The 26428-nt window shown below is 33.4% G+C and overlaps 4 protein-coding genes across 6 annotated transcripts; all 4 read right to left on the bottom strand.

The window, feature by feature from the left end:
• Nucleotides 1-610: 610 nt before the first annotated feature.
• Nucleotides 611-2497, bottom strand: LOC122594077. The gene has a single exon (XM_043766554.1). It carries the CDS (start codon nt 2495-2497, stop codon nt 611-613), a length of 1887 nt encoding a protein of 628 aa, XP_043622489.1.
• A 94-nt stretch (nt 2498-2591) lies between these two features.
• Nucleotides 2592-3251, bottom strand: LOC122594065. Its single transcript, XM_043766545.1, has one exon. The coding sequence runs from the start codon at nt 3249-3251 to the stop codon at nt 2592-2594; it is 660 nt and encodes a 219-aa protein (XP_043622480.1).
• Nucleotides 3252-6141: 2890 nt separating this feature from the next.
• LOC122582843 (protein STAY-GREEN homolog, chloroplastic-like) lies at nt 6142-10193 on the bottom strand. Its single transcript, XM_043755281.1, has 4 exons — nt 9930-10193; nt 9606-9779; nt 6808-6975; nt 6142-6747 (listed from the first exon to the last, which is right to left on the bottom strand). The coding sequence occupies exons 1-4, from the start codon at nt 10056-10058 to the stop codon at nt 6430-6432; spliced, it is 789 nt and encodes a 262-aa protein (XP_043611216.1). The 5' UTR covers nt 10059-10193; the 3' UTR covers nt 6142-6429.
• A 6489-nt stretch (nt 10194-16682) lies between these two features.
• LOC122583629 (protein TPX2) lies at nt 16683-22214 on the bottom strand. 3 transcript variants are annotated; one of them, XM_043756024.1, is made up of 16 exons: nt 21907-22214; nt 19844-19978; nt 19303-19537; nt 19043-19127; nt 18749-18799; nt 18568-18665; nt 18396-18471; nt 18246-18308; nt 18034-18117; nt 17892-17950; nt 17744-17819; nt 17592-17657; nt 17455-17517; nt 17288-17359; nt 17050-17183; nt 16683-16970 (listed from the first exon to the last, which is right to left on the bottom strand). In XM_043756024.1, the coding sequence occupies exons 1-16, from the start codon at nt 22100-22102 to the stop codon at nt 16952-16954; spliced, it is 1512 nt and encodes a 503-aa protein (XP_043611959.1). In that variant the 5' UTR covers nt 22103-22214; the 3' UTR covers nt 16683-16951. The 3 variants fall into 3 exon arrangements, with proteins under 3 accessions (XP_043611959.1, XP_043611951.1, XP_043611964.1); XM_043756016.1 differs by having other exon boundaries at nt 17054-17183; XM_043756029.1 differs by lacking the exon at nt 16683-16970 and having other exon boundaries at nt 17051-17173.
• Nucleotides 22215-26428: the final 4214 nt, after the last annotated feature.

The following is a 26428-nucleotide window of genomic DNA, read 5'->3' as shown; positions in this document are numbered from 1 at the left end:
GCATCCAACCATTTTAGCACCTCCTTCTTCACAACTTCACGCATATGTGGATTCAACCTTCTTTGAGCATCACGTGAAGGTTTCGCTTCAGAATCGGTGATTATCTTATGCATCACTATTGATGGACTAATGCCTTTCAAGTCGGCAATTGTCCACCCAATGGTCGCCTTGTACTCCTTGAGCACTTTTAGTAATGCCCTTTCTTGCTCTTCTTCCAAATTTGATGCAATAATCACCGGCAAAGTTTTTTCTTCTCCCAAAAATGCATACTTCAAATGAGATGGGAGTTCTTTCAACTCAACTTGTGGTGGACTTTCAATGGAAGGTTTGAGACGAGTATCAATGTGATCCGGTAGACTTTCCACCAAATGAGTCCATGGTGGTCTACCTTCTTGAATTGCCATGATCTCCCAATCCTTCTCTTCCTTCTTCAAGGTTTCACTATGCTCCACAATCAACCTGTCAACCAAAGCACAAGACTCCCGTGTGTCTTCCTCACTTTCATGAGAAATGCACTCATAAATGACGTCCGCCATAAAGCATTTGTCACTGACTACGGGGTTAGGAAGACTAGCAAAAACATTTAATCTAATCTTACGGTTGCCAAAGGTCATTTCAACCATACCCTTCTACAATCGATTAATGCATTAGCGGTGGCCAAAAAGGGCCTACCCATGATGACATTGGGCTGCCTTACATTACCGCTTGGTGCAAAATCAAGAACCAAAAAGTCTACGGGGTAATAAAAGTCCTCCACCTTCACTATGACATCTTGGACAATTCCTCTTGGAAGTTTAAGGGACAAATCAGCCATCACCAAGGTGGTGTCGACTTTTTCCAATGGTCCAAAGTCATATTGATCATACAACATACCCGGTAGGATACTCACACCCGCCCCCATATCCAAAAGTGCCTTGTTCATTTTAAAATCACCAACTTGAATTGTAATTAAAGGCGCTCCAGGATCTTGGAGTTTAGGTGGGAGTATAGCCATCACAACGGCACTAACTTCCTCATTCAAAACAATCTTCTTTGGAAGTTTATGATGCCGTTTTTGGGTACACAACTCCTTAAGATATTTAGCATAGGCCGGAACTTGTTTAATAATGTCAATAAGAGGTATATTGATTTTCACTTGTTTAAAAATTTCCCACATTTCTTCTTCATGGGGACCTCTTTTCTTAAGTGTAGGCCTAAGTTTTGGATCAATCAAAGCCAAAGGAAAAGGAATGGTATTACCCTCCATATCCTTTCCTTGTTTTTCAGAAAAATTTTCACTAGACCTATTGTTTTCTACCTCTTTAAAAGACACTTTTTTACTTGGTTTAGGCAAAACAAATTCCGGTTCATGCTCACTATCTTGGTCATCATCAACATCCTCCACCACACCATCAACAAGTGATGATGGAGGTTCAACTTTATTATCATAAACTTTACCACTACGAAGAAGACTTACATTGTTTATTTCCACATTCTTGACATTCTTCGGACCGCCACTTTGATGTTGTGGATTGATCTTCGTGTCACTTGGTAGCTTTCCCGGATTCTTTCTTAATTCCGACACTTCCTTCGCTAATTGACCCACTTGCTTTTGCAAAGATTCAACCGTTTTATCCCGAATCTCATTCTTTCGATCCATTTCCTTCAAATACTCCATAATTTCCCCGGTTGACACCTCATTGCTTCCCGATGCTCCACCTTGGTTATTACCTTGTTGAAAGTTTCTTGGGTAGCCTCGATTGAATCCTTGATTTTGGCCACCTTGGTAATTCCCTTGGTTGTAGTTTCGGCCTTGGAATGGTTGAAATGGTGCTCCTCCGGTTTGGTTATTTCCTTGAAAGATTGGGTTGAGTTGATTTGAAGAATTTCCATACCGAAGGTTTGGATGGTTTCTCATTCCCGGATGATAAGTGTTGGAGTTCATGTCAAATGGTCTCTTTTCTCCATACACTTGATTAACTTCTTCAACTTGTTCCGGGATCAATGGACATTGCAAAGTCATATGTCCAAGTTCATTACAACTTTCACAAATCGGGTATTCTTGAGAAACTTGAGCAACACCTTGACTTTCAACTTTCCCCAACTTAGCAAACTTCCATTCCAAAGCTTCAAGTCGATCTTTGGTGGCTTGATCACTTGTAGATGATGATGAAGCTATTGGATGCCTTGCTCTCCTATTCGATTGAGCTTGCCTTTTCGAATTCACATTCATTTTCTCCAAGAATTCCCAATCAACATCTTCGGGATTAGTCAAGAAAGTTCCATTACTAATTGAATTCACATCTCTTTTCTCTTCCGGTAGTAAACCATCATAGAAAGTCGTGATCAACTCCCATTTAGCAATTCCATGGTGAGGACAAGTTCTCAACAACTCATTAAACCTCTTGAAAGCTTCATGAAAAGTTTCACCCGATTGTTGCTGAAAAGTTCTTATTGAAGTTCTTGCATCACTAGTCTTTTGCATCGTATAATACTCATCCAAGAATTGTTGTTGCATTTCAGCCCATGTAAAGATACTACCCGATAGCAATGATAAAAACCATTGCTTTGCTTTATCCTTCAAAGTGAACTGAAATAAGACTAGTTTAACTTCATTCGGAGAAAATCCTTGACCCTCCAATGGTACCACAAATAGCCTCGAACTCCGACAAGTGCAAATAAGGCTCCTCCGTTGCTTTACCATAGAAACTCGGTAGAATACTCAAACATTGAGGTCTAACTTCAAAAGCTCTACCCCTCAACACCGGTGGTACTATAGGTGAGGCATTAACGGCTATGGCGGGTCGGAAATGACTATCAACTCCTTGTGGTGGAGGTTGATAGTTCATGTTTGGCATGGCACGGTTGTGTGGTTGGTTAATGGGTGGGACTCCACGACGGTAGTGACGTGGTGGTGGTCCTTGAGGAATTATTGGGTTGATGTATTGAGGTTGGTTAAATTGAGGATATTGAATGTTTTGTGGTTGCCCATAATCATCTCCATCATTCCAATCATATCCATCATCATGATTATCAAACCTCCCATCATTCCAATTATCAACCATTTCATACACCGACTCCGTATACCTTGATCCTTCTCCAACAAAGGTTGGTGTTCCAGTTCGGTGAGGAGTTGTGAATCCGCTTCTCACGGATCGGGGTGGATGTTGTTGTTGAGGTTGGTTTTGGGGTTGGACATTTTGTTCAAGGTTAGGTTCTCGTTGGGTTCCGGTTGGTTGAATAATTGGTGGTATATTTCCAGGATTACTCATGTTTGCACGGTGAAGTACTCGGTTTCTCCTAGCTGTTTTCTCAATTTCTGGATCAAACAACAAAGGTGATTTCTTCTTTGAATACCTCGTATGCATAAACAACCTGTAACCTACACAAATTACACACCTAGCGTAATTCGGAAATACAAAAATGCAAAGAAAATAAACAAGCTACTAACAAAACTAAACTAATTCTTTTTGTATTTTCTGAAAATTTTAACAAATTGAAAGCAACTTTAACACTTTGCACACTGATTCCCCGGCAGCGGCGCCAAAATTTGATCAATGTCGTTGAACCGATCAAAATTAAAACCAAATACCAATAATTAGTACGGGTAAGTAGAGTATCGTATCCACAGGGAATCAAGGAAAAGTGTTAAACAAATTACAAGAGTTAATTGAACTAGACATAAACTTAAAACGATTTGATTGATTGATTTGTTTGATTAAAACTAAAATTGAGCATAAACTTAACAAAATACTTCAATTAAATAAACGGGATCATTCTCATGCTTCAAATTATGTTTTCAAAAGTATTTCCTAACTTATCTTCGTTGGAAATCACATAGACATGATTCGTTATGTGCTTAGCTTGAATGAATGCTAAGAACTAATCAATTAGGTTGTGATGATTCACGATAGTGAAAACCGGGGAATTGACACAACTAAATTATCTATTCATTAACAAGATTACAAGTTCACAATAGATTTTTCCAATAATAATTGATTAATAAGAAATTGAAATCAAAAGATAGATGGAATTCATTCAAGGTTATAAACTAGTAATCATTCAAATAATCCAAACAACATTAGATGTTAAAAGACTAATGAGAAATTAAACATTTAATCCAACATGAACATAAGAAAAGTTGAATACAATTGTCTTACATAATTGTTCACATGAGAATGATCAAAAGAGAATTAGCCTAAAATCTTCATCATTGATAATATCATTGATTTTTCAATTAGGGCTTGAATCTCCATGAAAATATGAATTGATGATGAAATTGGGGTGTTGTTTGTGTTAGGAAACTGCCCAGGGATGAGAAAATATGAAGTGGTTACTTCCAAAGTCGTCCATGAGGGAGTTATAAACTAAAAATTAATAAAACCCTTTAAATTCGGATTTTTGGTGCAGCTATAGCCGTCCCAGACTGCCTCCTGGCCGTCTGAGACTGCCCTCCAAAAATGGCAGTTTTCCAAATTTTTGCCTTGACACTTCTTGACTTGATTCTTGACTTTGCTTGACTTGTTTATGATCCATTTAACTTCAATTTGTCACCAAAGACCTAAAACACTTAAACAAACATAAACACGCCCTAATCGTCTATTAACATTCACAAAACATGTTCGTTTTCATACTTCAAGATTAGACGAATTAGGCGTTTATCAACTTTTGACCAAAATCTGGTGGATTGGTCATCTAATAACGTACTAGCTATGTACTTCTAAATTAGCTTAAGTGGTTGAGCACCTGCCTTACAAGCAGGAGGTCTTGGGTTCAAGACTTTGGAAGTACATAGGAAGTCTTTCTATGAAAACTTGGCTTGGGTGGAGGCAAAGTTTACCCCAACTGATCGTCGTGCCTTTGAGCGGGTTAGTAGAGGGTTTTCCCCCATCGGGTATTTGAAATAGGCATTTCTACTTCGAGGGAGCTCTCTAACCTGGACCCGGTTAAGAGCCTTTATAACTTGTACGCGTACCCGGTTAAGAGACCTCCCGCTGTCGAATCGCGACACAAAGTTCTCAAGCGAAATTCACCTTTAAAAAAAAAAAAATAACGTACTAGCTGCAGAATTAGGGAATTATAAATGAAAGTAATAAAAAGGTAAGTCTCCTGAACTTTAAGGTGTATCCTATTTTCGAAATTAAATGTCATTCTACTGTAAATTTATATGTAGTATTGTTATAATATAGTTATGGAAATACAGACTACAAAGTTATGTTACTTTTAACAGCGGTGATATTCATACCACCACATTTGATAAATGTATCACACTGTACAAGTTATACAGTTGAATGTACAAACCATTAATACGCAACTATGATGAATACATCAAAAGTGATGGTATAAATATCACCAACTTTTTTAAGCTTAGGTGGTCGCAACAGGGGCCGAGTCTTGCGATTGGTACTAGCAATCTTGATTATTTAACAACTCTGATTCATTCTTTACCAAACACAGATTTTTTAAAACTGGAGTATTTGATAAACTGTCTCGTATTAGATGTGGGATCCGATTCGTCGCAAAAGAGTAAGAACCATGACAGGACATAGATGTTGGAGTGTTAGTTTGGAGTTCAAATAGATTATCTTCAGATCCGTTTTCACAAGATAATTTTGTTAGCAACTTAAATGGTCTTTAATTATTTTCTATGAGTGTAGGGTTACCTCAATGAATTTCATACTAACCAAATTAACGTTTCCGTGCTTAGTAATGTGCTTACATAGTTACATGCCATACTAATTCATATATATGACACGATGTATATATGTAAATAACCAATCAATAAACCAGATCGGAATTCTTAAATGGTCTTTAATTAGAGAAAAGCAATTTGTAAACTTGCATTTGTATCTTTTTTCCGTATCAAAAATGATTGTTTTTATTTCGACTTTGTAGGTCTTAATTCTTAAATGTTTTCGTGTATCATAGGTGTGTAGTTGCGTAAATTAAACCGTGAGTTAATTAGCACCAAGGGGAGATGATAATAAGGTATGCAATTGATTTCTTTAACTATTCTTAATTTAATAATGGATCACAATAAGATATATCTGTTTTTTTTTATTTATTTCTTCGGGTCCAACTGATGCAGCTTTTTGTTAGGAATTTAGGATCGTAATGGAGCGTAGACGATGTAAAGGTTCGAAGGTGTAAAAGAAGAAAGAATAGAAAGCAAACAAATATATACATCCACATCTATATATCTACAAACTTAAGTAATTAAATGGCATCAATCAAGCTATCATGATCTGTTTCTCATGCCCAAACGAATGTACCATATACTAAATCTATTCACTTTGCGATTGAAACAACATGAACACCTAGATTTAGCTTCATCAATCATCATCCATTAGTAATTCATCTTGATCGGGCTTAGTTCGGATCCCATTTACATCTACTTAAGACCTAGAAAAAAAAATCTTTTTTACATTTCGAAAACCCAATGTTAACTTATCAGATTTGCTGATTTAAGCCTTGATGGGTCCCAACATTATCCACGTGGTCATTATCGGGGTCTTTTGACCAACGGATTGAGGTCATTGGAGGGAAACAACATGAGCAGTCCTCTTGACATGGGTTTGGGATCTCATCAAGTGGCATAGTGGGTCCACGTATAAACAAGGACCCACCAGCTTCTTTAAGCGGACCCCAACATTCCACTTTGTTAAACTCAGGAATATTGGAGTGAAAATAGACCCAAACCAAAGCGTCTTGTAGGTCTGGATAATTGTTCAGCAAATTACCATCTCCATGTGCAAATGCCGTTAACACCTGTAGTTTAAAATGATTTAGTACTTATACATAACCGTATGTGGTGATCGTAGTACGTACCAAGGGTAGTTCTTTGGTGAAAATGAAAACCCGAAGAGGAGCAAATAAGTCTAGAAAGAAATGTCCACCACTTATGTGACAATGAACATGAAGAGACATCCTTTCTTTCACTTTTCGCCATTCTGCCACCACTTCGTCCCTGTATATCTTATTAGACCACCCTTGCAACTGCAGCAAACAAACAAACCAAAAGTTACGCTTTGGCCCATAATCCGTTATGCTGTAAATCCAAGTGCAATTGTATTTTACTGTTTAAGTGTTAGTTAAAAGTGAACTATTCAAAGAAAACGCAATATACGATTCCGTTTAATACTTTTATCTGTTGTAATTTGTAAATAGACCCAAACCAAAACGTCTCGTAGGTCTGAATAAACTTTTTGTCCTGTCTATTGTATGTATTCAGGTATATGTATCAACCATTTAATCAGGCACTTGTAAGTTTTTGATTGGTCAGAACATATATCAGACAGGACTTGAAAGTTATTACATATAATGAATACAACTTTAGATTTTTCACACTTTAGACATTCGTCTATAATTAGTTAAATACTTATCTCTTCTTTTAAGCATATGAACTAAAATAGTAAAATCTTATGGGGTTTGCTAAATACAGCCCTTAGGGCTGTGTTTAAGGTGCATAAATTGTTTGTACATTTACCATGAAAATCAGGGGGCGAGCTTTTAATATGGAAGGTACAAGTTTTTTTTATGCACGTAAAATACAACCCTTAGGGCTGTATTTAGCATTTCCCAAATCTTGTTATTTATAAGTTTATTCTGGCATTCTCGATCTAGCTTCACCAAGGTTATGGTAATAAATTGTATGTACATTTCGGTTCAAAATGCCAAGTACATTTCATGCAGGGGCGGTACTGGGGGGGGGGGGGGGGGAAGGAGGTCCAATGCCCCCTCCAAATTTAAATTTTGTCATGTATTTTTAATTTTTTCATAAAATTTAAAAAAAATTCTATAGGTTTTTAACATTTTGCCCCCTTTTAGATTTATTTTTCACGTTTGTCCCCTTTGGAATTTTTTCCTGGTACCGCCTCTGATTTCATGGGTTATTATTATTAAGAACATCTCCAACCCAAATCTCAACTTTATCTCATATCATTGTCATGTCAACGTAGCCGTAACACTCGCTAAACTTATTCTTTACCTCCAATCTTTCAGTTTTATAACTCTGTTTGATGACTCTAATTTATAATTAAAACATACGACTATTCTAAAACAGAGTATATAACAGGACGCTACAATTATATATCAGAATTTTATCACCCCATCTTTCAATTGAAAAAAACAAAGATATAACCGGAGACTCAACAGTATGGCCACAACACTTGACTCATAGCGCACCAGTACCCCAATGCTATTAGCAACGAGCCAAATGTTATGAAGGCATAAAACTGGGCGCTGGAGATGGTCTAAGGAAATAACTTTATACAAGAAACAGTATGAATGATGTGGAATGACATTGCACATATAAAAACTTCAAAACATTTATAATAGTGGATTTCTTTAGCATGTGAAACTGATCTTTTTCTAGCTTCATGGTCACATAAAAAAACATTAACTTTGTTGGTTACATGAGAAGAGTCTAAAAAGAGAAAAATAGCAACTTTTAAGAAAGGAATGCTACAAGCCTACAATAGACATAACTTTGTAGAATTATTGATCTTGTTTCTAACAACTTCATAATGAAAGAATATTTCATTGCTTTTAAAAAAAGTTTGGAGGCTTTGATATATGAATTTTTGTTGTTAACCATTTTAAGAGCTGGCATGATATGTTTCACTTTATAGTTAAAAAAATGAGGTTTGAATTTTTTATATACTAGATGGATGCCTATACGTTCCGATGGCGACGGATGTTATAGTGACAGCGAGCTAATAATTGATGTAAAAGACATATATTATAGTATTTTAGTAGTTGAGAGATAAACGGTGTAAATTAATTCATTAACAATATATATTGTATTGAATGACAATCTAATCTTCTCATACTTCTAAATTTTTTAATATTTAGTTTAGTCATCATTAATACGCTTTCTCCAACAGGGACTCACCCACGGCGTCGAGCGTGTCCACGTTGGGTTCTGATGCGCAGGTTGGCGCACAAGCTAACCGCATTTGTATTTTTTTCCTTTTATATTCGAATGTATGGTGTGTGTATGTTTACGAAGAGGAAGAAGAAAGTGTGAGTGATTTTAAAGAGGGGAAGAATAAAGTATGTGTGGGCGTGTGTGGTTTTATATTTTATTTTTATTACTTTTAATGTTTTAATATTTTATATTACCATTCGACCTGCTTACCATATTACGGAGTAGTATTTTAATGTTTTGAAAACAAAAAAAATATTTGTAATGATTTTTAATTTTTTTAAAAATATTTTATGTTTTATTTAAAGTAATGTATGATTGTTTTCTTTTAATTCATTAGTGTTCTGTTAATGTATTAACGTATATCTTAACTTGATATGATGTATTTTTATTTGATATTGATGTTGCCTAATACAGGTAAACTGGTTTTCAGTGTTTTGGCTTGGAAAGAAAATAGGTTCGGTATGTTTCACTAGTTTGCTAAAATGGCCGGTATGGTTGAACACATTGGTCATATCATTTTGGGCAGTATCAGTACGTATTTATTGGAAATAAATTTCTTGATATATTCTTTTAATACTTCCTCTCTTCATGATCAACTAATTTTATTCTTTGCATATAAAAAACTGAAACTTAACAAATGAATCAATATCTGACCTGGAATTTACTAACTAAATAACAAGAATATAAAAAAAATTACCTGAGAATTATTTATGGTTTGAGAGATTGCAAGAGTCAATTTAGAAGTAATATCACTATGTGTAAGTGTGTAAGTTCTTGGGAGGTTCCCAGGATGCTTCTTTTCATCAACCCCCAAAAACAACACCTTTAACTTTGATGATTCAAATATTGATGGCCCAAATAACCTTGCAACCTGATTTCATTACCAATGGAAAAAAAAACATATCAAACTATTATTCCTTTTGTCTCAAAATAATTGTCCAGCCGACAAAAACAAACGAGTTTAAAAAAACCAAAATACTTGGGAAAAAAAAATAGAAAGAGAGAAATGGTTTGTAATTACAGGGGAATGAGTCTTCTTGATCTTTGATGGTCTTTTAAAGATGAACAAAGAGCTTTGATTGTAATCTAGAAATAAAGATGATGAAGAAGAACAATAGTTCAGTTTTGAAGGTAGGATTAGAGAAGCCATTTCTTGAAAGAGAGACAAAGAAATTTTGCTTTAACTTTGTTTTTAGACACTAACTAATAATAGAAAGTTAGATGGCCTAAATCCACACACAACACCAAAAACACAAAGTGGGAAAACTATTAAATAAAGTGTTTTGAGATAAATCTTCAAAGTAAGAAGAAGTAACGTGTTGGGATTAAAAGGAGTTGCTTTAAAGTCCAAACTTCTTGGTGAAGACGGCCACGTTTTAAGCTTATTTTCGTTGAATCTATAAATAAAATCACATAATGTGTCCAAAATGTCATTTTAATTTATGGAGACCTTTCCCCGGTCTTAATTTAGAATATTTGCAATTTTTTTCAGGTTTTCTCTATTAGATATCTATGTCGATTCGTCTTAGTTTATACTCGGATAGTAGGATAAACTCTAAAAGTGAAGTTAATTGTGATTCTTAAGAGTATAATCGAAAAGATTTTACATAAACATGTGCTTTCCTTTTATACATACTCGTAGTATATATTGCAAATGATGTTACTGTTACATAAAGGACAAATCACATAATTGTAGACAAAATAAGTAACGTCATGAAATGGAGTGACCAAAAATTACCAAATAATTTGCTAAACAAAGCCCTAAGGGCTTTTATTAATTTATATTAAATAGTTGTATACTTACCATAAAAATGTATGTTAAGTAAAACCTTAAAGGTTTTGTTTAACATTTTCCTAATAAAAAACATGATGATTGTTTTATGGACATGGAAACAAAATTCATGTAAATATTTGGCAAAACTAATCATACTAAAGATCCTTTAAAGTTTAGAAGATATTAACTTTTGAATCAAAATCAAAAGTTAATATTTAAAACTCTTTTTTAAATTTTAACCTTTGTTTAATCTAAGGGTTAAGTTCTTTCAATCATAATTTTAGAAATAACTATATAGGGGTGGGTTATTTTGAGAACCATCAAAAAAAAAGAACGCGAGAACCAATCCTGGCCATTGATTTTGATCTTGATGATGTTTAATTTTCTCTCTCCTCATATTCACCCAATTCATTCAAATGGTTTTATCTCACAAACCGTACATCGTTAAACGAAAAAAAAAAGCATGGGTAGTCTTAAAATTTCGTGCTCTTTCATTAGAGATGCGACTTGATATACTTTTGACAAACTTTTAAATTTTGATTTTTTTTAGCGATAATCCTACACATGTGTAGAATGTATATCCTACACATATGTAGGACGTCCTACACATGTGCAGGTAAAAAAAAATTCGAAAAAACAAAAAATTTTGAAATTTAAAAGTTTGTCAAAAGTATATCAAGTCGCATCTCTAATGAAAGAGGACGAAATTTTAAGACTACCCATGGTTTTTTTTCCGTCTAACGATGCACGGTTTGTGAGATAAAATGTTTTGAAAAATTTGGATGAAAATGATGAGAGAGAAAAAAGGAGATGAGATGTGTGGCCCAGATTGATTCTCGCGTTCCCTTTTTTTTATGGTTCTCAAAATAACTTTCCTCTATATAACTATATAAGCACATGCCTTTACAATTCTCTAATCTTCTCAAATTATGGGTTAAGATTATGGAGCCCCAACCTAAATTATTACGATATTATTATTACTATCTTTTTGTGGTTTTTACACTAATCTCATGGGCTATTAGATTTTTTTTATATGGCTAGATTGAAAAGGGGTGTGTTTCAATTGTGGTATTGATCCTGTTTTTCTTTTTCTTTTACTTAATAGACTTAATAATTAAGAACTTAATACATTAAGTCAAATTTTATGTTTTTTTTTACTTAATAAACAAAAATAACCGTCAATTACCTATTTTTTACTTAATATATACATACAGACATTATTTATACATTTAGTCACTTAATACATTCAGCACTTAATAACTAAAAAAAAGGCCCAATGTGCTTGTATTGAGCCTAAAACAATATACGGAGTAATTATGTATCATTATATCATAATACATAAAACAGTATGAAAACCGAAAATTTTCATTACATAAGTTGAAATTCAAAAAAAGGAGAAAAGAGTGAAAAACTCCCCAAAAAATATTTGAAGGAGAAAACCCAATCGAGATGTGATATGATAAAATCCAAATAGTGGAACATGGTGTGACATGGGTCAATTGGAACCCGTCACATGGGACGGGTTATTGTTCATAACTTTCATAATTGATGATATTGAGAAAAAAGTGTGAAAAAACCAAGAAATAACTTTTAGGGAAAAAAAAAACAATTCAGAATGTGATGTGAAAAAATCCAAATATTCTTACTGTGAGTGACCAAAAAATGTTGACCGAAAGTCTTTAAAATATACTAGTTGAAAATCGAAAAAGGAAAAAAGTGTTAAAAAAACTAAAAATATCCGAAGGAGAAAACCCCGATTAAGATGTAACCGAATAATGGAACAGAGTGTGACGTGGGCCAACCAGATGCCACCACGTGAGGTGGGTTACTCTTCTTAACTCTCACTATTAATGATAAAACATACATTTAAAATCTCATACGCACATTTCAACTCAATTTAAAGTTACTAGTCTATTTTATATATTTATTAGTATTTAGTAAACTTTTTCGCCACCCGAGATTTTTATTTAGAACGACAAGTGTAGATGCTAATGATTCGAACCCCAGCAGTAACATCCAAGGTATGCAGTATGATAGAAGTTGGAACTCACATATCCTTGCGGAACAGGAGCGATAACATGTATGCCCACATTTTCAAGAGATAAATGCCCAAAACGATCCCGAGCCTCCAATACAATATTCCCTCCACCAGTTCTTCATAAAGGGGCTTAGCTGGCCACTTTCTGGCTTCATCACTGCTGCATGCTACAGTGGTGTTGGATATATATATATATATATATAAATAGTTTATTTAGTTTATTATTGTTAATTTAAACTAGAATAAAAACCTTTCGTACATCATTGAAGGCAACGATTTAGGACTAGGGTAGCCAGTGATTAGCAGGAATGACAATGACGATTAACATTCAACTTGATAGATATTCGCCATATTTGTCCACTTTTAGTGGTTATCTCTTCTCTTATTATAAATAAAGTAAGATTGTGATAACATAATATGTTTTTAAGAAAATCTTATTTGGCATCATTAGACTTTTTCTTGTTAATTATTTATCTTTTATGTAATTAATTTATGACATCATCTTTTGAATTTAAATTTTTAGTCCCTTCATTTAAAAGTTTTTAATCTTTTAAGTCTAATGTAAAATAAAGCTAATGTATAATAACATTGCTTACTTGTTTTTAAAATATAGACATTTTTACTTATGATTTTTTTATGTTTCATTATGATAATAAACATGTATTTACGAAACTTGTTTAGAAATACCCGGGTTTAACCGGGATAATTAACTAGTAAATGAAATGCATGAAGATGGATATTCGCGATGAATTGTCATCCATGAATATAAATGTATAAACTATGATAACAAACTATTTTTTGGGTTAAAACTAATTGACCTAAAAAATTAGTGTCGTTAACTTTATAAAAGATTTTTTTAAATAAAACATAATAAGCATATTAATGTAACAACAAACAGCAAACACCAAGCATATTTGTGACAAAATGTTTTTTAGCTTTATTTAGAAACTGTATACCTAACATGAATATATAGTTGCGTAGAAGTTAGAACTGTGGTGTAGAACCAACAGTTAAAAAATTAAAAGAAAAGAAAATAAAAAATAAAGTTATTGGACTTAAATGTTTACAAGGGTTACTAGTTAGGGAATATCTTAGCCATTTTATTATTATTATGTTTTTAAATAGGGAAAAACTTTATGACATTGCCAGGGTGACATTACTGGACGGAAAGAAGACATCCCATTATGCCAATTTGATCACATTTTTTCCATTATTTAGGCATGATTTGTTTGGTAGTGGCCATTGTAATTTTGTGAGTGTTGGTCCTTGGTCGATATCATATAGACATATACTACTGTAAATATTATTGGGAAATGATTAATCATCCGAATCAAATAGCCTAATAATTCTCTTAACCATGAGATGATGACACATGAAAAAATCAGGTGGCAAGATTGGAAAAAAGAATTAGTGGATACCACATGTCACCTTCTTAATGTTTTAAGATAATTTTTAGGAGTATTTATCATTTTTCAATATTATTTTAAAATTTAATTATATTACTATACACTAGTCTTGTACTATGCCGTATGGGTTTAACTTAATTTACATTTACAGATGTACAGTTTGACTTCACTAATTAATATAAGTTTAAATTGTTAGATAATTAACTTATAGATTTATCATCATGACTCCTTTTATATATATATATATATATATATAGGGAGACCATCAAATAAGAACAAAATAAAAATAAGAACATATAAGAACTAATAGGATACTTCCAAATCATCAGCCATTAAGAAGGGTAATATAGACAATTGATAAATACAATTAATTTGTAATTTTTTAAAAATAGTTTTAGATTCTATTAATTAACTGCCTTTTTAATTCAAATTGAAAATAGAATGGCTTCAGGCTTCCATATAACGTATTCCATGTAATATCAAATGCAGTACGTTTTCCCAATTCAACATTAAACTCTCTATTTATTTAGTTTTTTGGCTTCACATTTATTACAAGTATATACAAATGAATGTTTCATGGGAATCAAAATCTAATGATCCGCCCCTTAATGTTAAGCAATTAATGGAAAAAGTTAACAAACTTCTTGCAGAAGCAAGGGAAATTCGACACGATATAAAGAAGTTAACAACCGTCTTGCACAACTCTTATATAAAAAGGATGCATAACTTTTATAAATGGATGCAGAACTCTTATATAAAGAGGATGGACAACTCTTAAATGTAGATGCATAACTCGAATCGGATGCATAAATCATCTCTAAAAAGTGGATGAAGAACTCCTATGCAAACAGGATGCATTTTTACTTCATTAACTATATAAACGAGGATGTATTGTTACTTCATTATCTATAATATATAGTTATGTTATTGTACAATTAATAATGTACGAGTAAATTTCTAATGTATATTATGTAGGTTTACTGATGTGTTTTATTTAAACATATGCATCCAAACTTTTAGTTTACAAACAAAACCAAGTATGAACGTGGAGTACATATTCATTTTGTAACTTCTTTTGATATTTTGTAAACTGCCATGAATGTGCAAGCATACTTTTGTTTTTGTTCTTTTTTAATTTACTATGATGTCCTTAAAAACATATGTAAAAAGACATAATCACCATTAATTCTACATAATAGTTCAAAAATGCCCTAATTCATCTTGACCCTTCATTTTTTTCATCCAATAGTAAGGAACTGTTCTCACTATTCTTATTTTTAATCTGTTCTTACCGGAAAGTAACCCTATATATATATATATATATGTATATATATGTATGGGTGGGTTAGATTAAGGACTTCTTATTTTAGGGACGGTTAGGGACTCAATCTAGACCATCCATTTTCATCAGATCTAATCACCACTAATCATCTCCGGCCATATTCATCTCCGGCGACATCTCTGGCGAAACTTACACGTGTAAGTTTAATAAAAACTATAATTCGGAACGGGCTTCGCCCTTAAGGATATTCATAAACTAAAGCTGGTGGGGGTGATAGGTCATAGTGTGATAGGTCATAGAGGGTGATAGGTCATAGGGGGTGACCGGTGATGGGTGATCTACCTAACAAAATTGTACTTAAAACATGTGTAAGTTACTTACACATGTGTAAGTCTCGCCAGAGATGGTTGCCGTCGCCAGAGGATCATGGTGGTGGTCGGAGATGATCATGGTGGTGGTGGTGGTGGTCAGAAATGATGGTGTTGGTGGTCAAAGAATGAGGTAGAAGGGGACCATGACAGTCCCTAATTTAACTTTTCCCTAAATATATATATATAACTAAAGAGAATTTTTATAATCTACTAAAAAAACCAAAATATATGGCGGTCAATAAAAAGGAGTTTCTTGAGGTGTGTTTAAAAATTAAAGGATTGGTAACGAGTAGTATTTGGTAATGGATATAGTTTTGGGTATATATAAGAAAGAAAATATTACTCGTAAAATAATTTAAATTTTTTATATCCTTAACCAACATTTAGTTTCAATAAATAAGTTTTAGTTTGTTAGAATATAATGGATCATACACAAACGAACGTTTATATTGTGTAATGAAATATACGACTATATAGTGAACTTTTGTAGATTTATAAAGTTTAATTATATGTTATCTTAATAACTAATAGTTTGATATAGACAATTAGTATGTAAATGATTGATATATATAATTATTATTAATTATTGCTCAATATTTATTCTATTATCTTATGCAAACTTTAATGGAAAATTTTGTTAATGCAATACACATTGTGTGTTTCTTTTCTGGCATGAGGCTCTGCCCAAAATAGGCTCTTGCTTTCCATCCTAGTCTAGGACCAAGTCATAATATTAACGAGGCTTTGCTATGGGCCTAACTGGCCTTGAACATGCTCGTGCTGCCCTTTTGTTCTTTATAGAGAGACTTCCCACTAAACCAACCGGGCTCCAAAAATTGCAGCTTCACCAGATTGTAAAAATTAGCATCAAATTCTAATATGCAACATATGCACATGGTAAAATAAATGCAAAGTTAAGTCTATTGTATCTTTTTGGTGGAGTAAATGGTCTCAATCACTGTTCGAAAAAGAAGGTAGAAACAAACCACTAGAAGCTGTACAACTTTGATTATTGTTGCATTTTATTAACAAGGTCACGGTCTGTATGGTGTTGGTAATAAGATTTCTTAGATCCACATTTGATATCACATGGAATCAGTATCTTGATGCTAATGTATCTGGTTGATGGTTTGATCTTCCATCAATGAGCATGTGTCAGAGTTTTGATAATGTTAACGGATTCCCATGTTTCTGTTCCAAAATAAATATGAGAAAACAACACGTATAAGAATGCACAACTTCAACAATAATTTAGGTGCAGTGTGGTTACCTACTGATATTTGACAAGGGAGTGCCTTCAGTGATCACATTATGGTTGTAAGACTGAACCTGTTTTGATCCCATTTTCGGTACACTTACCTCACTTTGTTGTTGAAAGGAGCATACTCTGTTTTCTTTTAGACCCTTGTGCCAATAGAATAGACAACTCAGTATGAGCTAAAAAAATATGCCATTTGTATTGTTAATAGAAATTAGGTTTAGTTGAGGTTAAGAAAAGAAGTAGTAACCTTGGTAAAAAACGAAGAAGGTCGTGACCTCGGTCTATGTAACTGAGAACCAGATTCTGATGCCAATGAGAGCTACAACTCATAAAAGGGAATATAAACATGAGCTTTTTACACGTTTTATATGTGAGATTTTGGCAGATCAATAAGAGGATCATGATAAAATATACCTTGTTAAAAAGATCAACTGGTGGAGCTGGTTGCGCTCGTTTCTCGGTTTGAAAATCAAAGGCCTGTGGCAGGATCAAATGATTAAAAAGTGTGCGACGTCATTGTATCAAAATGCAATTTAAAAGTAGGGACATACCATTGCAACTGTAGTTTCCCTTTTGCTACTTTTGAAAGCTCCTGGATCTCCTTTACTTGAGGGTATCTGCATGTTTTATGTTTGAATTATATTATATAGATTAAGCAATAACCAGGTTAACATTCCCACTGCTAAAAACCAATAGCATTTACCTTCTTGTTAAAGGATAGAGCTTTAAATCTGTGAATTGTTTCACTATCTTGTTTTGGAACACCAGCAACAAGTGGTCTGGGAAAAAGAGAAATGTTAAATTCATTTTCAGGTAAATGCAAAAATCAGTCAGTAAAGTTACAACTATACTCTTTGGATTCTCTACTGCTACTCTCTGCACCAAGTGCAAAACTAGGCTTCTGTGGTGCCTGTAAAGTAAATAATTCATCAATGACATTGGAGAAAAAAAAATTCCAAACATGTCATATGTGTTGTGATTTTTGTTGTATACCTTTAAGTTATTGCAATATGCTGAAGTTGATGGAACTGCAGAAGTGTTTTGTAGAGCCCTCTCTGTTGTCTGTAGGTGAAATTCCTGGTATTCAATAGCAACATGATTTATAGCTTAAGTATTAAGGTTTTAGAAGCCGTTATTGGCATGAAGTATGCAAAATAAACTATCAAAAACCAACCAACAAGATACAAGATGGCTTGGGATCTTACTTTAAACTCTGGCAGTTGGGGAGTGCTTCTTTTTGGCATTAATAATGAAGGTGTGTCAAAAATCTGCAAGTAACCAACAAGATAAATATAATAATTACAAACAAATATGTTGAAAAACGCACTGTATAAATCTGCTTATTTAGTACGAACTTTTCTGTTAAGTGGACGAGCTCGAAAACCAGGAACTCTTGATGCCACGTGCTCGTTTCCATTATCCGCTTTTTGCCTGACACCAGAACATTCAAATACATCATCTTGCTGGAAAAGAAAACAAACTTAAAGTAAAACCATTGAAAGCAATAGTTATATGCAAATTTTTAACCTTATTCTTTGTGCCCTTTGAGCTGTCGCAAGTTCAGGGGGTCTAGGAACAGTTATTCGTAACCTAGTGTGACTTAAATCACTGTCTGCAGTGACTTCCTGTAACCCATAAAAAAGAAGCTCTAAGAGAATGTTTAGAACATCAAGTGAACGACTTGATATGTAAAATTTAGAAAATTTACCTTGTTTGGTGCCTTGTGAACGAAATTAGGTTGTTGATTTGTGTCGATGGCCTGTCAAGTAAAATACTTCAGATTGTCATAACTTGTAAACAAAAAATTAATTAGTTGTCACTACAAAACATAATTTCTGAAGACTTAATCAGAACATCAGCCAATTTCAGCATTATGACCATTATCCCTTAAAAGATATGCCGGAATCCATCTATTAACTGATTAAGAATATGTTTCACATTTCCGATGTAAAAATATCAAAGAGATCAAAACTCCATAGTAACAATATCTAGTATATCTGACCTTACACAAATGGCCCCCGTCGAGCTTCTGTCTTTTTGGAGCTTGACTTTCGATACCAGAAGAACTGGTCCCTAACTTTTGAAATCTGGCAACAATGAAATGGTAAACATACTTCCAAAATAAGGACAAGAAATGATGAATGCAGCTACTGGCCACACTAATTTCTACAGTTTGTCTAGCAAACTTTTAGAGGAAATATTTGAAAGGGTGTGATGATACGATGTCATGCACCATTTAGAACAAGAATTAGCAATGATTACCTGAACTTATCCATTAAACGCTCATGATTTTGTTTAGCCAGTTGACTTGCTGTAGGTTTCATCAAAGTTGAGGTTCTTGGTACTGATGGTTTCCAACTTGGTTTTGTTTTAGATTTAAGGTTGCCATTCCTTGTGCTATCATGAGGTATATTACTGGCAGGGTGTTGCTTCTGGATTGCTGGTAAACAATAACTTTTCAAGTCTGAAGGAACTCCCCCATTCGCCCCATTGGCATCTATAAAAGAGTTCATAGCTATAACAAATTACGAATTTAATCTCTTTCAGAAATGTTAAAAAAAGGTTTCTGAAACTTACATATGTGTTTAAACTAGGAGAATTGAAGTTTATGACCAAGATTTTACTTAACGAATAAATTAAGATTTTCATGAATAGACGCCAGCTTATCTACTTATGGTCTTTAAATACAATAAAGATCCAATAATCCAACATTCCTAATCACATTGTATAGAGCTTGTTGTAGGTTCTCAATGAACAAGCAGACGAATGGATAAACCGAAGTATTTAGCAGTCTAGTTGATACCTGTGCTGCACACGGCCATTGTGGAATAGTCTGGAGCTTGTAAGACACTGGAGACACTTTCCAGCTGATTTGTGTCACTGAAAAACTTTGATGCCTTTTCGCATTGTTCTTGTGAAAGTAATCTGACCGCAAAGGCTGAAATTAAAATTACATGCAGAAATGAGCAAAGACTAATAAATCTGGTGTCATATTTATTAAACATGTATTAAGACATGCTAGTTCTGTTGATAAGACATTTATTAGACAAAATTTCAGATAAAGTTACGCTAATTATTTTTTATTTTCTTTTTTGAGAATTAAATCAAGCATTAATATCTGACACTGAACCAGGTTCATTTATAGGAGTCACATTATCTTCATGAATTATAACAATATAAACCATGATAAAATTCAGCTCAACCTATGTACTTGAAATCTGAAAGTAATGTTTCATAATATACGTGGATATAGAAAATAACATCAATGATAGGAGCTTGGAGGTAGCTGGAGGTTGCAATAGCATAGAACCGATAAAATATGATGCTTTTACAAAAGACCACATTCAAATCAGCATTCGTAAATTGCATATGAAAACCAAGTGATTAATACAAGTTACTGATCCAATAAAGAACCACAACTGGGAAGACATCCAAATTGCAATGTGACAATAACTCCTACTCGTAGTCTAATGGACAACCAAGAATAAACCACAACTATTGAAGACCTTTGCAATGAGACAGTAACTTCTCAAGTCATTGACTGCCGAACCCAATAATGATGGGTAAGTAGGACCACTTAATATATGAAGAATATAGCATTAATTTTCTGCAATCATAATATGGACCACAAATATAATACATACATCAACATTAACCTGCATGAACCTGAACCAAAAGCCAGGATTCATTTACACCACACCTAATGATCAGATACTACACACAGATTTCTATTATTAGAATACATAAGCTACAGCATCTATCCAATATCCTTGTATTATCACTTTTCAAACCATCATTACTATATAGTCCTAACTGCAAGTACAATCACCAGCAGAATGCATACGTTTACATCTTGTTAAGTCAACCTTGCATTTCAAATTCAAAATTGACCACATTGTTCCACCATATGTTAGCAGCATGGGCACACATTTTCGAAAATGGGCCCCTCGGTATCTTGAGCATAACCACACATCAGTGTTACTAGTTATCAATGTATTGCGATAAATATACACAAATTAGACCTATCGTCCAATACTTTTCATTCTAACCAAAAAACTACTCCCTCCGTTCCAAACATCTTTTAATTTGTCCCAATACAAGTGTTTACATTCAAGAATGAGTTTTTTTTCACAAAAATGGATTGCTAAGAAAGAGAAACTGTCATCTAGTAATACAATGATTAAACATTTCGGCCTCAACCATCTCCAAGGTAGCCTGGTGGTACGGGTAAGGCGTCCCGAAGGTCCAAGAAGAGACCTGAGTTCAAACCTCACTATGTAAACATCTAGCTATTATTTAGGAATGAGTAACTTGAATATGAATCCCTATCCGTTTACCCTTTTTTACAAGTACATTCTTACAGCTACAGCATTTTGTATCGCGAACCCTTATTTTGGGACAGACACTTATCGTGGGACGGATAGAGCAATATTGACCTGAAACGTCAACATTACATATCCCAAACCACAAAATTGACAACAAAAGTTACCATTTTTATTCAAATTTTGATTTAGGAAGGCCCCAAAAATCTATCATTAACCAAAAAAAAAAGTCAGCATTAGTCAAACTAAAATATTTCTCTAAATTTTTTATCTTTTAACACTCAACAATCTCCAGAAATATTTCCCAAAAATCTCTCCATATAACCTACAAAAATACCAACATATAGATACAGGTTTATGTATGTATATAAAGCCCTAAAAACTATGCTTATCCTTCAAAAAAAAAAAGAAAAGGAAAAGTCAAACTTACATATTCCCCCAATTTCATCAAATAAAAAATAAAAATGCTGAGCTCAATCATCTTTAAAAACCTAAAATTTAGAAACATATAGATACAGAAATATGTATGTATAAAAAAACTTACGAGAAGGCGGATAGCTTTGAAGAGAATGAAACCACATTTCAGCTTGGCGAGCTTCATCAATGGATTCCGGTCTAGTAAAATCAAAAAATCTTGCAGCTTCATACTCATAATCCAGATCGATTTCAACCGCCGTGAACGTAAATTCAACCGCCGTATCGTCGCCGTTACGGTTATCATCTTCCATTTCAACCTCCATTTCTTAATTTTTATTTAAAATTCTGTGTGAAAAAGTGTTGTGTATTTTGGGGGAATGTGTGTTACTGTTGTAAAGAGTGATGAAACTATACATACATACATACATACATACAAAAAAATGTTACTGTAACTTTTTGTGTAATAGTAGGTCTATAGAAATAGTAGGGGCATTATTATGTATAAATATATATAGATACAGATGATTTTTGTATGTATAGGTTTTGGGGGATTAAATGAAAAAGTAAAATTGGGGATTTTGAATTAGGCTGTTGTGATGTTTGAAAGGGAATGGGAGATAACGTTATGATTTTGTGAAATGACAGTTTTAGCCCTATTTTTTTTGTATTGTTTTGTACTCATTGTTTGTTTTTATTTGTTTTTCTGGGTTTTATAAATAAAAACAAAATTATTGAGATATGTGTATCTATTCTAGTCTAGAAGTGCGAGAGACATGAGAATTTTTTAAAAAGTTTCAAATTAAACCATGCACTATAAATGCGAATTATTATTTTAACTATTTGTCAATACAAAATGAATATAGTATTAGATAAATAGCTTAATTCAATATTAGTTTGTTTCTTGGAACCTTTTGTGACAAATGGTTTCTTATGCTATTTCTAACTCAATGATGATGGGGATTTCAATTGTAACATTATTTATTTTGGGTAAATGTAGTGTATCAATTGAAAATGTGTTGGAAGTCAAGTATATTTTATATTTTTCAAAGATAAAATTTAAAAAGAAAGAATATATAGTTTATTTTATAAAGGAATAAAGATAGTATGAATGAATTTTGACCAATCAATAACTAAAAAGATATTTGAAAATATATATTGACCAAAAACTTAATTCACATATTTGAACGGATATTGTTGTAATTACACTCTAAATGATTTGATATTTTTTTAAGGAATAAAGGCATGAGAATTTATTCAACTATGACAAAAAGGCTATATAATGTACCTTACTACTCGACTTGTTATTCAGTGTAACCAACTACATTTTTTGGGTTATTCAACGCAAGCAACCTGCTAGAAAACAAGTTACCGGTTACACTTCCATTTTTATTTTATTTTTTATTAAAATAAAAAATAGCATTCATGCTCTGCTCCGGCTCATTTATTTTGGTATTTTCTTTTTACTTTAATTGGTATTTTCTTCATCAAACTTAAATCATTGATGCTCTGCTCCAACAAATTTATGCATTCTCCCATCTCATCAAGTATATTGCAGTCAAGGAAAACAAGCAATCATATATGAACTACTATTGATTCTTCATCAAACTTAACAAGTAATATCATTTCCTTCTCATATTTCATATGATTCTATGATCAAGACAAAAGATTGACCCATGTTGCTTTTTTCTGCTCGAAATTCAGCAACAACACATCCACAAAACGTGATTGTTAACCATCACTTTCACCCATCTATAGTCAGAAAACGGTACAAACATCAAGAACATACTGTTTGATGGCTTGAACGATTCGAACAACAGCAAAAAGACTCGAAAACAGCTCCTAAAACGGTGACCCAACAATTTTCCGGCGAATCACCATTTTTTCCGGCGAGTGTTGGATTCAAAAACTTTTGGTCAGGGTTTGTGAGGGATCAAATTTTGAGTCGATTGATGGTAGTTTCAAGTCTTAATTCGAAGAAACAACAAAGTTATCGCGATTTTAATTTTTCTGGCGAATCACCATTTTTTTCCGGGGAGTGTTGGATTCGAAAAATTTTGGTCAGGATTTGTGCGGGATCAAATTTTAAGTCCATTGGTGGTAGTTTCAAGTCTTAATTCGAACAAACAACAAAGTTATCACGATTTTAATTTTTCTGGCGATTTTAGTAACGATGATGATGATGATGTAGATATACAGATACATTCATATAACCGGATGAAAACCTATTGTAGCAGGTTGCTTGCGTTGAATAACCCAAAAAATATAGTTGGTTACACTGAATAACAAGTCGAGTAGTAGGGTACATTACATAGCCTTTTTGTCATAGTTAGGTACAATCCCATGCCTTTATCCTTTTTTTTAATTGTGCATAACTTCCTATAAACAAGTCTGTCGAAGTAATTTGAAAATTATATATAAACCAATTAATGCATCCTAAGACCATTCTTGACCGTTCACCTTCTTCAACGATATTTTTTCATGTCACATCAACATCACCTTCTTACCACCGTCAACTTTTCTTCCCCCCTTAATCATTCACCTTCAAATTTAAATCCCTACTATACCCTACAATATACCCTACTAACCAATCAAAATAAAACAAAACACACAAAGGGACCGTATTTAACCAATCAATCACCTTCTATTTTTCACCTAGTGGCCTTAACAATTCACTTTGCTTCACCCTTGCTTCAATTAACATGTTAACCAGCCTTTACAAATGGTCTAAGGGGGCGTTTGGTAAGAGTAAATCATAGAGAATTGAAATGTAATAAAGAAAGGAAATAGTAGGAAAGAGAATGAGTATTTAGAAAAAGAATAATTACATTGTTTGTTAACAACAGATAAATAACAAAGCGAAATATATAAAATAAACGAATTAATATAAAAAAAATTTTAACAAAAACTAACTATAATATCATGATATAAATAATTAAAGTTAATAGTTAAATACATGAGAAAAAAAAAAGAAAAAAATGTAATTTGATTACATTCTTTACCATTTTGTGAGGAATCATGAGAATGGAAATGATTACCTTATCTACCACTTTATTACCATTCTCTTATGTCACCAAACAAGAGAAGTGATTCTCATTCCATTTTCACTCTTTCCATTCCATCCTACCAAACATCCCCTAAAGGGTGGAGTGGTCCACTAGTTGGCTGACTTACCCAATTCTTTATCCAATCAATACCTTCTAACTCACAACTACCCAATTCTTACTCAAATCACTTGAAATACATACCCAATTCATTAAACTTACCCAATTTCATTTTCTTTTTCATTTTTTTTATTACACCAATAATTAAAATAATATAAACATAAAACATAATTCCATTAAAATAAAAAAAACCACAATACATAAATAATACTAAAATACACATAATACATAAGTAATACTAAAAACACATAATAAAAACATTCCATAAACTACTAAAATAGATAACTAAGACTTGGAATAGTCCGAGTCAACAGTGTTGTCACCGTTGTTGCGGTGAATGTAGCGGTAGGGCTCAAGAGACTCGGTCGCGTCGCCTGGTTGAGGATAAACGTACCCCTCCCCGGGTCAGAGTAGTAAGGTACATCCTGACCACCACCCACACTGGCTTGCGAGAAAACCTCGTGGTCTAGCGTCCGAGTCAACGTTGAAGAAGCGGCGCTTAGCTGAAAAATAACTTGATTTAGTCAGTCGATCTTCTGTCGAAGATATAGAAGATGCTCACTCTCCGCGGTGTTACGAGCATAACCCGGGGTAGTAAGTCGGTCGATTACGGCTTGGTAAGCCGCTTTGTTCTCAGAACGCCCTGAATGACGTTATTCACATCAGATAGGTGTTTGGAATCGTAATTTATGTGGGTTTGGATCGCCATCTTACAATCCCGAAGGTTCATTATGGTAAGTTATGTGTGAAATGGAAATTGGGAGAAGAACTAGATGAATGATGATAAGAAATATTGAAGATGATGGTAAAAGAAGAGATAAAATTAGTATGTAGTGTGAAATATGTTGGTGTTTATATAAATAAAGGGTAAAGTTTTTTTTTTTTTTAAACCGGCTGTAACGTTCGAATTGGGGGGGGGGGGAACTGCTTTCCAACGTCTCCCTCTCATGCTCGTGCCTCGGCTTGAAAGCTTAAATACATACCCGATTTCAGCTAGCCGAAGGTTAACCCAAACCTTGAAATGGTATTACCGATCGGGTATAGGGTAACCGAACCCTTATCCGAATGGTATTCCCTCCACCCTAAACAAGTTTTTATGCATTTGTTGTCTTAACTACATCAAAATATTATCTTTTTGAAAATTCGTTGCATTCATTTATCTTAACTGCATCAGTTTTAGTTTTTTACACTCATTTCATTTTTTGCGTTAATTAGTTAGATTTGTTTGAATAGAAATGCAGATTTTTCTTGAACAGAATAAAAATGCAGATTTTTTTTAACAGAATAGAAATTCAGATTGATGTATTTACAATTTTACATCTTCGGTATTAGTGATTGATGCATTTACATTCTCTATGTTAATAATTGATGCATTGAATCGTTTTTTTAATACATCATCATTAAAACCGAAGATGCAAAACTTTTATTTAGATGACAACTTAAATTTCCTTTTAGTGATGCACTAGTATTTTGTCCCGAGAGAAAATA

This window comes from Erigeron canadensis, chromosome 1 (assembly GCF_010389155.1).
Source record: "Erigeron canadensis isolate Cc75 chromosome 1, C_canadensis_v1, whole genome shotgun sequence".
In the NCBI taxonomy this organism is placed as follows: Eukaryota; Viridiplantae; Streptophyta; class Magnoliopsida; order Asterales; family Asteraceae; genus Erigeron; species Erigeron canadensis.
The sequence above is the reverse complement of the archived record's forward strand: the minus strand, read 5'-3'. Positions and strand labels throughout refer to the sequence as shown.

What these genes read in the sequence shown, in the direction of transcription:
- LOC122583629 (XM_043756016.1), bottom strand. Translation starts at nt 22,102, where the DNA reads ATGGAGGTTGAAATGGAAGATGATAACCGTAACGGCGACGATACGGCG. An exon ending in TCAAAGCTATCCGCCTTCTC is followed by an intron (nt 19,979 to 21,906) that starts GTAAGTTTTTTT and finishes TTTTAATTTCAG; the next exon opens with CCTTTGCGGTCAGATTACTT. An exon ending in CAAAGGGCACAAAGAATAAG is followed by an intron (nt 18,472 to 18,567) that starts GTTAAAAATTTG and finishes TTCTGGTGTCAG; the next exon opens with GCAAAAAGCGGATAATGGAA.
- LOC122594065 (XM_043766545.1), bottom strand. Translation starts at nt 3,251, where the DNA reads ATGAGTAATCCTGGAAATATACCACCAATTATTCAACCAACCGGAACC.
- LOC122582843 (XM_043755281.1), bottom strand. Translation starts at nt 10,058, where the DNA reads ATGGCTTCTCTAATCCTACCTTCAAAACTGAACTATTGTTCTTCTTCA. An exon ending in TCAAGAAGACTCATTCCCCT is followed by an intron (nt 9,780 to 9,929) that starts GTAATTACAAAC and finishes TAATGAAATCAG; the next exon opens with GTTGCAAGGTTATTTGGGCC. An exon ending in AAACCATAAATAATTCTCAG is followed by an intron (nt 6,976 to 9,605) that starts GTAATTTTTTTT and finishes TGTTTGCTGCAG; the next exon opens with TTGCAAGGGTGGTCTAATAA.
- LOC122594077 (XM_043766554.1), bottom strand. Translation starts at nt 2,497, where the DNA reads ATGCAACAACAATTCTTGGATGAGTATTATACGATGCAAAAGACTAGT.